Source organism: Lycium ferocissimum, chromosome 1 (genome assembly GCF_029784015.1).
Source record: "Lycium ferocissimum isolate CSIRO_LF1 chromosome 1, AGI_CSIRO_Lferr_CH_V1, whole genome shotgun sequence".
Taxonomy (NCBI): Eukaryota; Viridiplantae; Streptophyta; class Magnoliopsida; order Solanales; family Solanaceae; genus Lycium; species Lycium ferocissimum.
In genome coordinates this window covers 44,647,780-44,664,214 of record NC_081342.1, presented here as the reverse complement: position 1 = coordinate 44,664,214, position 16,435 = coordinate 44,647,780, and the positions used below count along the sequence as shown (strand labels likewise).

Genomic DNA, 16,435 nt, shown 5'->3' with positions numbered 1-16,435 from the left:
ATTTCTAAAATCTTGAATTCTTGATGGTATGAGATCCATTTCTTTTTCTTGAAAACCCTAGGTTAGGAATGATGATTTCTTGACTTATATTACAAGGATATGTATTAGAATTGAAAGGGAATAATTAGAGTAGGCTAACCTTGGTGTTCTTGATGATGGGAGAGGGTAGAAGGTTGAGGGCTTGAAGGAATGAAAAAATGATTTGGTATGTTGATATGGATGATATATGGTCGTTTTGGAAAATTGAATTTTGACTTGACAAAATATCTTTGTCCGTATTTTGTCCTCATGATATTTTGAAATAGTGAAACCATTGTTTGAGGAGACTAAGCAGATGGACTCTACTTGGAAACCTTACAAGATGTCCGTTTGACCCCATAAATGCCGTTGGAAAGGTATTTCAAAGCTTCTACAACTTATTTCTTGAAGTTTTCCCAAATTCCAAATACATTTTGAAATCCCATAGCGTACTTCAAAATCGATCCGTATTTAACAATGTGTCTCCAAATGTACCACAAATTTGAATCCTCAAAAATCAATGTCATGTGGTTATTAACTGAAAACCCTCGATCTTTGAGGAGTATGTTGTCTTCATGGGTCCCCATGGCTTTTAGGGAAATTTGGATTCCCACATTCTTTATCTGATTTTCTAATATGACCCTACTAGGCACACCTTGCTTGAAGGCTCACATTGAAGACCTTCCATGGGACTCCAATCCATTCAAGATAGGAGGATCCAAAGGAGCATTGGAGACCCATGGAGAGGCACAAAAGCCCCATAAGAAGGCCTATGAAGTATGGAAAGTAGCTTGGAGGGGAATGAAAGAAGAAGCTACAAGAAGGAAGGCCAACACTCAAAGTGGCTAGAGTCACAAAGGGACATAAATGCAAATGTGGCTAGACGTGCAAAGAAGGGCCATAGATACAAAAGGATCACAATTGCAAGCTTGAGGATTGGATGATAGCTATATGTGCAAGAGGAGCCTTTTTCGAATTTCAAGCCAACATCCAACTAGCCAAACAAGGCCCTTGCCTTATTAATGACATTCTTGTAATAACTAGCCTAGCTCTTAAGTTTCTTAGTATAAATACTAGACTTAGGTTATTTTCATATTTAGATGTTGAATGAAGAAACTCTTATGAGAGAATGTAGTTGGTAGCTTTAGATTAATATAGATTGTTTGGTTGGTTAACCAAGTGTTACTTCCTAGTTGTGAAGTGAATTGCTTACTTTCATCGAATTCAATGTTGCTCATTTGTGGATTCATTTGAGTCGTTTGTTGATTTGAATTGCTTAGGTTCTAGGATTTGTAAGGGTTTGTTATACCCTTTCTTGTCCATAGATTTCTCTTACTCTTGGGTCAAGTATCTATCCATCTATCCTCTTCCATTTCTATTCTTCATCCCTCTTTTATTTTGATTTTCTTGTCCTTTGTTTTTCTAGAGTTTCCCTAGGTTGGATCTTATCATTTTCTAAGTCGATCATGGTCAAAGCTTAGGTTAAAGGTGCGGGGTGTTACAATATCTCCCCCTTAGGATCATTCATCCTCGAATGATGGGTCATGGTTAAGAATATCTTGTGCATGGCTTGAATGCATGAATGTGAAGAAAACATGACATGAAATGATGTGATTACATGAAAACATGGATACTGAAGCATGAGACATGAAATATGAGCGCTGGATTAACAATTCTAATAACTTATGGATTCTAACAAAAAGCACAATCCAACAAAAAAAAAAAAAAAAACTAGTCAAATAAAGTATACATTTTTGCACATATTCAACATCAATAATATTACAAACAATGATAACTAAGCTAACACAAATACATTGACAATTAACATTAAATATAGCATAATCTCAAGCAAAAAAAAAAAAAGTAAACTAGTCAAATAAAGTTAACATTTTTTCACAAATTCAACATTAATAACATTACAAATGATGTTTAACAAAGCTAAATAGACTAACATTAGGCCTAAAGCTACAAATAAAACTAAAATTAAAAAGAATTTTAAAAGCCCTAATTTAAAAGAAACTAACCTCAATTTACTAAGTTAAAAATGGGACTGAGGTACGTGGGGGTGTATTTTCCGAAGTGGTTTAGTTTCCTTTGGGCGGAGGGAATTTTCGGACAGGGTGGCGAGAGAGGGATGGGCGGGGCGTTAGGGTTAAGAGAGAAGGGTATTTTTTTTTTTTTTTGGGAAGATGGGAAATGATTTCCCAAACCCGTTTGGCCATTTTGTTAAAAAAAATCGACGGACAAACCGACCCGATCCATTGGTTTTTTTAAATTGTTGACCAGCCTTTGACCAAAAAATAAATATTAAAAACCAACGTAGTCCGTCGGTTTCCTTAAAAATAATTCGTTTATTAATATTTAAAAAAAAAAAATGAATTGTAAATTATTTGATATATTTTGAAAACTAAAACCGACATTGTCCGTTGATTTTTTATTAATTTTTATTTTAATAAAACCAACGTGGGACATCAGTTTTTGTAAAAAAAAAAAAAAAAAAATTGGCGGAAATATAATTTCCAAATTCTGCCAAAAAAATCGATATATCGTCCAAGAATAGTTTTTTAATTAAATAATCGAAACGAAACAACAAGAAAATGCAAGAAATAAAAGAGATAGATAATTTGACACAACTTAGACTCAATTTAGCAACCAAAGTTATAGAAAACTAAGACCTCTAAATTTAAGAATAAGAAGCAACCAAATTCTTAGGATGACCAAGAGGGATTAGAATTCCCTAATAACCTATCCTCTCAACAAACACTCAATCAAAGGTTTCACAATCTCTCAACTCTCAAGAGTTTTACAATATCAAATATGAATATTCAAAATAGTCTAAGTCTTCCATGAAGAAGAAGAGAACTATTTATACTATGCTAGAAATAAAAGAAAGCAAAATGACATAAACACCCTTAATGAGACAAGGGCCTTGTTTGGCTATTCTTCTTTCTTCAAAATCTTGAAATCTCCTTTGCAAGAATAGCCAACTCTTCATCTTTTAGCCATTGTGGTAACTTCCCATTTCCTCTTCTTCTCCCCAAGCAATCTTCATCAACAAATGGACTTGGGATCCAAGGTGCTCATCAAAAGTATACTCAAGAGCCTCCCGCTTCATGAATAGGCTTTGCAAGTGTTGTAGTTCCCGGGCTTGGCTCCTTGTAAATGGCCTTGAGGCAAGTGGGCTTGCATCATTCTCCCCATCTTGAAGAGAATTTGTCCTCAAATTTGATGGCTCATCACTTTCCATTTCCATGGGAGATAGGTCACAAATGTTGAAGGTGTTGTGAACTTGATATTCCGGAGGAGATCAATTTTGTAGGCATTATCATTAAGCCTCTCAAGGACTTCAAAGGGACCATCCCCACGCGGCATCAACTTTGTCTTCCTCTTGTTTGGAAATCTTTCTTTTCGGAAGTGCACCCACACCCAATCTCCGGTTCAAGGACCACCCTTTTTTCTCCTTGGTTTGCCCTTTTCGCCACCTTTTGATTCTTCTTTTCAAGTTGGAGCCTTGCCTTCTCATGGATCTTCTTCATAGCTTCGGCTCTCTTGTTACCATCTAAACTCAATACCACATCTTGAGACAAAGGCGTTAGATCCAAGGGGGTTAGGGGGTTAAAACCATACAACACCTCAAAGGGTGACATGCCAATAGTGCTATGAATAACTCTATTATATGCAAATTCTACTAAAGGCAATTGGTCTTCCCAAGAGGCTAGCTTCCCTTTTACCATGGCCCGAAGCATAGAACCTAAAGTCCTATTGACAACTTCGGTTTGGCCATCGGTTTGTGGGTGGCAAGAGGTGGAAAACAACAACTTCGTTCCAAGCCTACCCCACAATTCTTTCCAAAAGTGGCTAAGGAACTTGGGGTCCCTATCGCTCACAATTGTCTTGGGAATGCCATGCAATTTAACCACATTTTCAACAAACAAGGAAGCAATATGGGGAGCATCATCAACCTTATGGCAAGCAATGAAATGGGCCATTTTCGAAAAACGATCAACAACAACAAAGATGCTATCTTTTCCCCTTTTTGTCCTAGGCAATCCCATCACAAAGTCCATTGAAATATCAAACCAAGGTTGTTGAGGGATGGGGAGGGGAGTGTACAAGCCATGGGGTTGAAGCCTAGATTTAGCTTTTCGGCATTCAAGGCATTGGCCACAAATTCGGGCCACATCCCGCCGCATGTGGGGCCAATAAAATTGCTCCTCAAGAATCCCCATTGTCTTGTCAATCCCAAAGTGTCCCATCAATCCCCCATTGTGTGCCTCCCTCACAAATAACTCCCTCCAAGAGCTCATGGGCACACATAGTCGCTTGTTCTTGAACAAGAAACCATCAAACTTAGAATAGGGAGTAGAAGATCTATCCCTAAGCCACCTTTCCCTTTCCCATTCTTCGCATTCTAGAAAGATTGGCGCAAAGACGGGGTCCTCGGGATACAATGTCTTCAAGCTCTCAAAACCCATCAATTTGGAAGACAAAGTATTGATCAAAACATGTTTCCTTGATAAGGCATCCGCCACTACGTTATCCTTTCCCTTTTTGTATTGGATTACATAAGGGAAGGATTCAAGGAATTCAACCCATTTGGCATGCCTTTTGTTCAACTTACCTTGGGCCTTAAGATGCTTTAAGGACTCATGGTCGGTCCGAATCACAAACTCTTTGGGCCACAAGTAGTGTTGCCAATTTCCCAAAGCACGAATTAAGGCATACAACTCAAGATCATAGGTAGTATAATTCAAAGTCGCTCCCTTGAGTTTTTCACTAAAATAGGCTATGGGCTTTTGGTCTTGCATTAAAACGGCTCCAATACCCACTTTGCTTGCATCACATTCAATCTCAAATATTTTGTCAAAGTCGGGTAATTGCAACAATGGTGCGGAGCTAAGCATTTGTTTTAAAGTGTCAAAGGCATTAGCTTGCTCCGTACCCCAAGAAAAAGGTTTGTCCTTTCGGATTACCTCGGTCAAAGGAGCGGCTATGGTACTAAATCCTTTAACAAAACGCCTATAGAAACTAGCCAAGCCATGAAAGCTTCGTACATCTCCAATGGATTTTGGAGTGGGCCAATTTCTTATGGCTTCTATTTTGGATTCATCAACCTCAACCCCCCTTGAGCTCACAACAAATCCCAAGAAAACAACTTCATCCACACAAAAGGAACATTTATCAACATTGGCATAAAGTTGTTCTCGTCTAAGCACTTCAAACACACATTTCAAATGAATAACATGCTCATCCATGGTTTTACTATACACCAAAATATCATCAAAGTAAACAACCACGAATTTGCCAATAAAAGGTTTCATCACATGATTCATCAAACGCATGAAAGTACTAGGAGCGTTAGTGAGGCCAAAAGGCATCACCAACCATTCATATAGACCAAACTTGGTCTTGAATGCGGTTTTCCACTCATCTCCGGGATTCATCCGGATTTGATGATACCCGCTCCTAAGATCTATCTTAGAGAATATGCATGAACCATTCAACTCATCAAGCATGTCATCAAGACGAGGTATGGGATGGCGATACTTTACCGTTATCTTGTTGATGGCACGACAATCAACACACATGCGCCATGATCCATCTTTTTTTGGCACCAAAATCACGGGCACGGCACATGGGCTCATACTTTCTCGCACAACTCCCTTTTCAAGGAGTTCATCTATTTGCCTTTGAAGCTCCTTAGTGTCATCCGGGTTGGCTCTATAAGCCGGTTTATTTCGCAATTAGGACCCCGAAACAAAATCAATTTGGTGTTTAATTCCCTTAAGGGTGGTAACCCTTTGGGAACTCACTTGGGAATACATCATCAAAGTCCTATAAAAGAGAAGAAATAGAACTAGGAAAAGAAGGGGTTAGTTCATTAGTGTGCAATGCATAGTCCGATGCATGAGGAGAATCACCGGTTGACGCTCCCCCAATTCCTCCCTAATTTCCCCACAATTCGCCAAAAGAGACACCTTGGTTTTTCCTCTAAGCTCTCCTTTCTTTCCACTCAACTCTTGAGAACTACTCTCCTCTACTCCCTCTTCCCCCACATTCTTCTTTTGCAATGCACTACGACCCTTCTCCTTCAACTCCCTCATTTTGTTATAGATCTCACCCACTTGGGAGGGGGTCATGGGATTCAAGACATGTTTGACACCATTGTGGACAAGGGTGTATTGGTTAGTTCTCCCATTATGGTTGACGGACCTATCATATTGCCATGGTCGGCCAAGTAGAAGATGACACGCTTGCATGGGAACAACATCACATAACACCTCATCGTGATACTTCCCAATCGTGAATTTGATGATAGCTTGCCTAGTCACCTTCAATTCACCACATTCATTGAGCCATTGAAGTTTGTAAGGGTTTTCATGGCGGGTGGTGGGAAGTTTCAAGAAATCAACAAGGGTGGTACTAGCAACATTGGCACAACTCCCACTATCAATGATCATGATGCTAGTGTTTTGGTTAATGATGCACTTGGAATGGAAGAGATTTTCCCGTTGACTTGGGTCATCCATTGCTTTGCTTATCATGGTTCTTCGCACCACAGAGAGGTACAATAGGCTCATCATCACCCTCAACACCATCCCCTTCACTATCATGTTGTTCATTCTCATGATCGCCCTCGTCATCTCCTTCCTCACATTCTTCCTCATCCTCACTATAAGTGTCTCTCAAAATAAACGCTCTACGATTAGGGCATTCACTTGCTCTATGACCAAAGCCATGACATTTAAAGCATTGAATAGGAGTTTTCGTACCTCCTTCTTTTGGAGCAAACTTCGGAGGTTGTTTGTCAACTTGCTTCTCAACTTGAGAATTCTTCACAAATGGTTTCTTGGCTTCTTGTATGGGACCCTTATTCTTTTGCCAATTGGAGGAGGAAGCTCCTCGTTCTTTGTTATTGTTCCATGAACTCACATAGCCCCTTGACTTATTGATTTTGTCTTCCTTGAGACCCTCCTCTATTTCAATAGCCGCTTGAAGAGTCTCTTCAATGCTCCCATAGTTGTGGAGTCTCATTTGTGAGACAATCTCACCATTTAACCCGGCTCGGAACCGAGTCATAGCATTTAGCTCATCCTCGTCAAAGTCGATTCTCATCTTGACAATTTGGAACTCATCATAGTATTCTTCCACACTCTTTTTGCTTTGCCTTAAAGTATACACCTTCTTGAGTTGTTCTTGCTTGTAGCGTTCGGTGACATACTTACGCCGCATGGCGTCCTTCAATTCATCCCAAGTAGGTGTGGGAGGAAGCCCAATAATTCTTCTAGCCTTCACTTGAGTTTCCCACCATGTGGAGGCATACCCTTCGAATTGAGCAATGGCATAAGACGCCTTTTTCACCTCGGACATGTCATTCGTCAAGAAAATTCTATCACAATGCATCACCCAATCAAGAAATGCATCGGGGTCACTTCCTCCTTTGAAGATTGGGAGAGTAACCTTGATAGAATTGAGACTCGTGTCTCGCCCTCCTCCATAACCGTGATTCCCATGAAAATCTCCATCGTCATCATAACCTTGATGGTCACGACCTTGGTACCCTTCACGAGCTTGGTACCCTCTTTGCCTACCCATGTGAGGGTTAGGACCATGCCTTCCACCCCTCCCTCGATAACCTCCTTGTGCTTGCCCTCGTTGCCTCCAACCTTGGTCACCATATCGTTCATGCTCGAGTATGGCTTCCTCTATCTCATCATCATTTGGTTGTTGGATGTTTGGATGGTGTTGGGGTGGCATAGGTGCATTTAGGTGTGGATCATTTGGGGGTGGATCATTTGGATGTGGGTCATTTGGAGTTTGATCTTGTGGGGGTGGATTGTTCCGTTGGCCAATGGGAATGTTGTTTGGTGGGGTGAGAGTTGTGTTTTGGGGAGTGTTTTGGGGGGTGTTTTGGGGAGTGGGGTTATATAGATGATGGAAGGTGCCGGGTGACAATGTAAGTGAAGTGCTTCGAGTAGCTCCACTTGTGCCCCCTTGGTATTGCACTCGGGGCGAATACGAGACCTCCCTACTACCTCCTTCAATTGCTTCCACCCTACTTCCCAAGTTTTCCATTCGACCATCCATACTACCAACCTTATCGTTCAAGGCTTGTAAGGCCCTCATTACATCAACTAGTGTAAGTTCCCCGGTGGGAACTTGTGTTTCATCCTCCGTAGCCATGGTACCTATTAAAGACACTCAACAAAACAAGCAAACACGTTAGATTAGTAAAATCAACTCACAATCGCTCAAGTGTGCGCACCTTTAATTTGCCTCACAAATTGCTTCCGCCAAAGATTGTGTGCTTGTTAATGTCGACTAGTCACAAGGGTTCAAATTCTACTCTTGGTCGGAATAGATTCTTGTTAGACTAAGAAAGACGGACGACTCAATGCAATCTAACGGACTTGAACCAAGGAATTAACAACGAAGCAAAAACGAAGAAAAGCACGAAAGAATTGGCACGAAAGAAATGCGGACACAAGAACTAGCAAACACAAGTAGGAACAACTACTAAATGGCTACTAGTTGAGAGACACAAGAAAATGGAATGCTAAAAATTGGAAAATAAATCGAATTTCGGGCCCGGGTAGGTGATAACTTGAAAACGTGGTCTTGAAGTCCCAAATGATCCAAGGTATCAATTTGAAATAATGAAAATTTTAAAATTTCTATACTTTTTTTTTTTTTTTTTTTTTTTTTTTTTTTGTTCCCTACCAAAGGATTAGGGACACAAGACCATCAACTAAGGATCAAGAATTTTTTGAGAAATGAAAGTGGGTTGAAATGAAATTTGGAATTGAAAAAGGTACTTTTTGGAGTATACGGTTTGAGCTTGACGAGGAATACGGTCCGTATTGTGGTTTACGGTCCGTATTTTGTGTCCAATTGATACGCGGAAACGGAAAATTAAGAAGATAAACAAAAGGAAAAGAAAGATTAGATTGACCAAATAGGTATTTAGTGATCCGTTCTTCAATAACCAAGACCTCCTAATTACACTCTAGATCCTTGCCTTTTACGAGTTTCTCTCACAAGATACGGGTCCGTATGTGGTTTACGGTCTTGTATCCGTATTTAACGATGTCTTTTCTAGGCGCATAATGCTCCAATCCTTGTTCCTTTTATACGTATCTTGCATAAATAGGGGAATACGGTCCGAATATTGTGGAATTTATCCAAGCTATCGTATCTTGTGGTTTACGGTCGTATTTTGGGTTTACGGTCCGTATTTAGGATGCCAAATTCCATTGTGAGTTTACGGTCCTATTTCAAGATCCAAGTGAATTTACGGTCCGTATTTTGGGATTATATTTAACAAGGATTGAGCTACTATTTCAAGATCCAAGTTTACGACCACGGATTACGAAGTGATTTACGGTCCGTAATTTGCAATGTTCCCATTTTCGGCGATTTTCGTGTTGAACTCGAATTTCTCGAATTTTGGACCAAATTTCTTGGATCCGATGACGTTCTTGGGCCCACTCAACCTAGTATTTACCCTTTTGGGGTAGAAAAACACTTTTCCAAAACTTGGGTATAAACTTTTGGATCTAACTTTCCTTTTGAGTCTTCTTCTCCACTTGAATCTATGAAGATAGCTCAAGAACACATGAACATTCAAATTTCTAGCTACCTTCAAATCAACTCATTTTACCCCCAAATTTCGGATTTAGGCTCCCTTAACCTAGTAGAACAAAGCCCAATGGTTATCAACTCCCAATTTCGTCACAAATCAAAACCCACCAAGTTGTTCTTCAACTTTTTCTAAAGCTTCAACCCAACAATGGTAGATTCTTCAATATTGACCCGAATGACACGAAATTTGAAGATTTGAAACCCTAACGTACTAAGGAATAAGAATCTAATAACAAAATAACAAAACAAACACAAAATTTTTGGGGTTTTTGGTGGAAAATTTTTTTTTTTTTTTTTTTTTTTTTTTATATATATATATATAGTAACAAACCCTAGGCTAGATTTGATAGAACAAATCTAATCCAAGCTCTGATACCAATTGATACAATAATCAAAACGAAACAACAAGAAAATGCAAGAAATAAAAGAGATAGATAATTTGACACAACTTAGACTCAATTTAGCAACCAAAGTTATAGAAAACTAAGACCTCTAAATTTAAGAATAAGAAGCAACCAAATTCTTAGGATGACCAAGAGGGATTAGAATTCCCTAATAACCTATCCTCTCAACAAACACTCAATCAAAGGTTTCACAATCTCTCAACTCTCAAGAGTTTTACAATATCAAATATGAATATTCAAAATAGTCTAAGTCTTCCATGAAGAAGAAGAGAACTATTTATACTATGCTAGAAATAAAAGAAAGCAAAATGACATAAACACCCTTAATGAGACAAGGGCCTTGTTTGGCTATTCTTCTTTCTTCAAAATCTTGAAATCTCCTTTGCAAGAATAGCCAACTCTTCATCTTTTAGCCATTGTGGTAACTTCCCATTTCCTCTTCTTCTCCCCAAGCAATCTTCATCAACAAATGGACTTGGGATCCAAGGTGCTCATCAAAAGTATACTCAAGAGCCTCCCGCTTCATGAATAGGCTTTGCAAGTGTTGTAGTTCCGGGCTTGGCTCCTTGTAAATGGCCTTTCCAAACAGGCATATACGAGCCGGCAAGGCTATCACATAGATACATTATATACAGGACTCGTCTACAAGCCTCTAAGGAAAGCATAATTGTATCATGGCCGGGACAGGGCCCCGGCCTACCCATACAATCTGTGGTCACAAAAGAAAGACTCCAAAAGACCTGGCAACTCCAAACAAAGGGAGCTCACCAATCAGCTGATATTAGATCCTGCCTACTGGGAAGGTCTATCAATCAGTCTATCTATAAGCATGATAAGATTCAATCTATTCTAAGAACAAAATCAACAAAAGAAAATAAAAGGAACTTGGAAAAATTGGAAAAGTCTAGATAGAAGGATAGATACTAGACCCAAAGGATAGTAAATCTATGGGCAAAATTGGGTATATCAAACCCAATCCCTCCCAATTTGATTCAAACCTAAGAACCTAAGTAATTTGAATTCAAAGAAAGGACTCAAATGATTCCACAAATGAGCAACCTAATATGAATTCAATGGAACTTGCAATTCAATGCACAACTAAGAAATTACACTTAGTCAATAATTCAACCAAACAAACTATCTATTAACTAAATCTCTCAAAATATAAATTCACACAATATCCAAGCTAAGTCTTCCAAATGAATGAAAAGAGCTATTTATGCTAGTAAAATTTTCACAAACAGCTACATTTTAGCTCCTTCTAACAACCTATAACTACATGTTCTATATTTACAATTCGTAGCTGGAGGGCTCTATATTTAGCTAGTAGACGGGTATACTAAAATACAGTATAAATATAACGGAAATACACAGTCTAACTGAAAATATATTTATGGAAACAAAATATGTTCCAATTTTTCAAGTTGTAATGTTCCCTGATTCATGCCCCATTCCATATCCGATCCCATATCGCATTTGAAGTAACAAATTCAAAAAAATTGAATTCAAAAAGTACATTCATATTTTTGTAACCAAAAATAAAAAGGTTCAAAAACTAGTTCATCAAAAATCTTTGAAAAATAACAATATCAAACCAGTGAACAGAGCTCGATTTAAACGACGAATATATATTTGATTTCATCTGTTGAAATAGCGAATTCAAGTTGAGTTCATAATTGAGGTAACAACGTTTTCACTGCATCCTTTTTTATTTTTTTGCCTTTTCTGAAATTTTGAATATACGATAACTCAGATTCATAGATTCAAAATATTATTGTTTCAGATAAATTGAATATAACACATTGCTGTATTCAAAAACAACAGGATAATGACAAGCGTAACTGTGTTGATCCGGCATTCGTTTTTACGTGAATCATTTCAATGTGAATTACAAAATTATCTTCGTTGTATTCACTGATAATTGCAATTACGATGAGTTAGTTTCTACGAATACAAATCAATTAGGCGTGGATACTATCAGAAAAACTATTTCAATATAATATACTGTTGAAGGCGATTTTCAACCAATGGAAATACACAACGATATGGGAGTTCGTGTGTACGTTGAGCTTAAGAGAGAAAATAGAGTTTTGGGGATGTATCCAATGTGCATTAGTATTCATTATTTTGATGTTGAGGATGATGCAATTGGTAATCGTATTATTAGAGATGATGTGCTGCAAATTCGATATAGCGAGAATCGGGATGGTATGGATGTTTGTGATTCTACAGGAAAGACTGTTGTTTAGTTTGGGAATGATAACATTTTGGTAATTTCGAAACCGAAAGCGAAAGGAGATTTTATCGATCAAATTTACCAGGATAAGGAAACTTTGAAAATTGCGATGGCAAAATACGCAATTCGTGAAAGATTCAATTTCAAAACAGAGAGATCGAATGCTATAAGGTATGATTTTCTAAACCGAAAGTATGTATTTTTGTTATATTTGTACTATACTGAAGTGATTTGTTAACTTGAAATGTTTATTAAAAAATGTTTGATGCAATATATTTGATATATATTTTGTATATTTCTACTATATTTAATTGATTCAATATGAACTATTTGCATTGTATTATGTAGCTATCAAACGTTGGCCCTTACTCGAAGTTGTGAGCCAAGAATTGGGGATTCTAAAATTAGTAGTTAGATCTTTTGATGACGAACATATATGTCCGTTGAAGGATAAGGTGTATTCACAAAGATAAGCTGATACAAGAACGGATACGCGGAAACGGAAAATTAAGAAGATAAACAAAAGGAAAAGAAAAGATAGATAATTTGACACAACTTAAGATTCAATTTAGCAACCAAAGTTATATTAAAACTAAGACCTCTAAATTATCATCAAAAGAAACACCAAATTCTTAAGGTGACCTCAAGGGAAACAAAGTCCCAAGCAACCAACCTTCTCAACAAAGAATTCAACCAAAAGCTTCAACAAGCTCTCATCTCTCAGTTTCTCCCACCCGAGTCTTATAATTTCACAATTTCAATATTTCATATCATAAAAGTCTACCAAATGAAATAAACTAAGATAGTATTTATACTAAATAGAAAAGGAAGACTACTATGACTATTACAATAATACCCTTAATGAAGTAAGGGCCTTGTTTGGTTAGTAGTCTTCTCAAAAGAAGAGAAAGGCCTTCTTCTCCCTACTTCATCCAAATGAGGCCTATACTTCCATTTTAGCATATTCTTGAGCTTCATGCCTTCAATCCAAGCACCTAGTAAGTCTCCAAAGACGTGATCCCTAGCTCGGCTTGAAATGGCTATTCTTGATGAAGCTCGGCTTTGTATCATTCTCCCTTCTTGAAAAGGATTCGTCCTCGAATCTAAACCTTGCAAAACCATAGGGAAGACAAGCAACAACAAGGTCCTCAAAGGATGAGGGTTAGTGTTAGAGTAGCCTACTCTACGAACATGCCAAATATGCACACACTTGTGATATAACCAAGTATCAACCATGATTAAGAAGAACAAGCTCTCATATAGAGCACTAAGAACTTGGTTATCGCAAAGAACATGAAATGAATATATCGTAGAGGAACCAATGGTTTCAAAATACCGAAAAGGCAATACCACATTGATTCTACTAGACATGACACACAAATTTGAAATATCACCGGGGTCAAACGGGAAGAATATCCACACATCGTGGCCAAGAGAACGACTATCTACCCCATTAGACCCCCTCCCAACATAACATGCACCCCTAACACAAGCATGAATGTCATCATATGCGAATAGATAGTAAAGAAAGGTTTCACACAAAACAACTTCATCTATGGTGTCCTCACATGTAGCTTCACTATTAAATTCAAGTACATGATCAAGCATACTACTAAGACTCGGAACACACAAGGAAGAGTTAACACTTTGCAAGCAAGTATCACCTCTCCTTTCAAAACACTCCTTCCCCACAAGTGTATTATCATTTCCCAAGGGGAGTTTTCTATCATAGGGAAGAGCGTCATCATTCCATAGTGGATTTTCAAATACCATGTAGTCCCCAAAAGTGGCTACATTTTCAACATTACAATACATTCCACTAGGCACTTCACTCTCATTAGTCATGTTATCATCAAATAAGACATTATCTTTAAGAGAGAATAATCAATGAACAATGGTAAGCGAAGCATGTAATTTCATTCTCAAAAAGACAAATGTCATTTTTCAAAGTACCTTCATTTGCATGACTATCCACATGACACACATCACCATCACAAACGGGAGTCTCATCACTCGACACAAAGATAAAGCCAAGAGACTCATTTCCACATTCATCAAACAAGGGTGGGGTGTCACACTCATTCAAATGATCAACTAGAACCACATCATCACTAATCGGAGATTCATTAATCACATCACAAAATTCTTCGACTAGTGGACTAACATTACACTCAAGTTGATCACATGATAATGTATTTTCATTCAAAGCACAAGTGTCAACACTAGGTGGACACAAATCAATCTTGCAAGAAGAATCAATTCGGTCATCTAAAGGATCAACTAGTGTAGGGACACTTTCAACAATGACATTATCATCACATGGTAAAGAATCATTAAAGTCACATAACGACAAGCTACTACTCACACTCACATCACAAACTTGTGCATTCAAAGAGTTGGAAGTGTTGAGTTTAGTTATCGTACCTTGAAGTTCACACGAAGAATCTTCTTTAGTTGACAAGGTTTCCATGGGAGAAGATTTTTGCAACCTTGCATTCATTGTCTCTCGTGGAATAGGTTGTGGAAAGAGAAGACTCCCACAATTGTCCACTTCATACTTGTGCCCCTCTCTTTCATAGGTAGTTCCATGAGTTTCGAACCAATCACGCTCTCTTCGTCGTTTCTCCTTACATTCCGCGATTTCTATCCTCTCTCTAGGTGATCTAATCGACTATTTGATCCATTTGACTATTCAATCTCCCTACCTTGTTGTTCATATCATGCAACAACCTCATCAAATCAACAATTATAGGTTCCCCGATGGGAACTTGCATTTCTCCACCTTGATTAGTCATTAGTACCTATTTAAGAAACTCAACAAAGCAAGCAAACACATTATGTTAGTTAAAAATAACTCACCAAACGCTCAAGTATGCGCACCTTTTGAATGCCTCACAAATTGCTTCGGCTAATGGTTGTATGCTTGTTAATCCGGTTGGGTCACAAGGTCCCGTTCACTACTCGAGGTCAAGAGTGGATTCTTATCGACTCGAAGAAAGAAAGGACGACTCAATTTAAAACAAACACACTTGAATCAAGAAATTAACGATGAAGTTGTAAAAATGAGAAAAGAACGAAAAGAATTGGCTTGAAAGAAAGGACTCAAGAACTAATTAACAACCAAGTAAGGATCAATTACTAGTTGTTAATTAGCTAGGAGAATCAAAGAAGTGAGAAGAAGAAGTGAACAAACCTTGGCCAAACACTTAGACAAATTTGGGAAGTTTTTGGCCAACACTTAGAAAATTCGGAACTGCTTGCATCATGTTTTTATAATGCCCATAACTTTTTCTACAGACCTCTGATTGATGAACGGCTTGTTGATTCGGAAAGTAGACTCTCTGAACTTGAATTTACATATATTATGGGTCCCGTAACTCCTTATACACACAAAGATATTCCCCCTCAAAGTTGGACCAAAATCTGCCAACACTTAGAAATTTTTTCTAAGTGTTGAAAACTCCCACTCTCTGAATTTGGACCCCACGCGCGCGTCAGAGGCGCGTCAACCGCTGACGTCATCGCTGACTTGGCAGCTGACGTGGCAGCTGATTTTTTTTTTTTTTGAAAAATCAGAAATTTAGACTAATTATTTCTGATTTTTTTTTTTTTTTACTTACTTGGGCCCACAAACACTTTTTCACAACTTTATTTGGCAACTTTTGGATCAAATAGCCCTTTGGAGAGTCATCTTCCTTATGAAGATTTGAAGGTCTTCAAGAACATAAGAACAATTCAAAAATTCAACTACCCTCAAACCAACTCCAAATTAGCTCAAATTTCGGATTTAAGTTCTCTTTGATGTAGAGAACAAAACCCAATAGGTTTCAACCTTCAATTTCAACCGAATCACAAGACTCACTTTTCAAGTTCTTGAGTTTTTCAAAGCTTCAAATACCAAAAATGGTAGATCCTTCAAAAATACTCCAAATTACTTCAAATTTTGGATTCTTAACCTTCTTCACTAGGAGAATACAACCCAATGACTTTCAAGCTCTAATTTCTACTTTTTCTTCAAAACCCACTTTCAAGTTCTAAAACCTTCAAGCTCCAACAATGGCGAATGACTCAATATGACTCCAAATAACTTGAAACTCAAGATCTAGACTCAAAAAACACTAGGGAACTCAAATCT

At 38.0% G+C, this 16,435-nt stretch overlaps 1 protein-coding gene across 1 annotated transcript; it reads right to left on the bottom strand.

The window, feature by feature from the left end:
- Window positions 1-686: 686 nt before the first annotated feature.
- Window positions 687-14,800, bottom strand: LOC132064577 (uncharacterized). Its single transcript, XM_059457611.1, is given in 12 exon segments — window positions 687-788; window positions 3,259-3,449; window positions 3,584-4,367; window positions 4,524-5,173; window positions 5,603-5,805; window positions 5,807-5,853; window positions 6,228-6,604; window positions 6,636-6,953; window positions 7,071-8,207; window positions 13,869-14,168; window positions 14,254-14,451; window positions 14,725-14,800. Coding segments are annotated over 12 exon segments (4,383 nt in total).
- Between the last annotated feature and the right edge of the window lie 1,635 nt (window positions 14,801-16,435).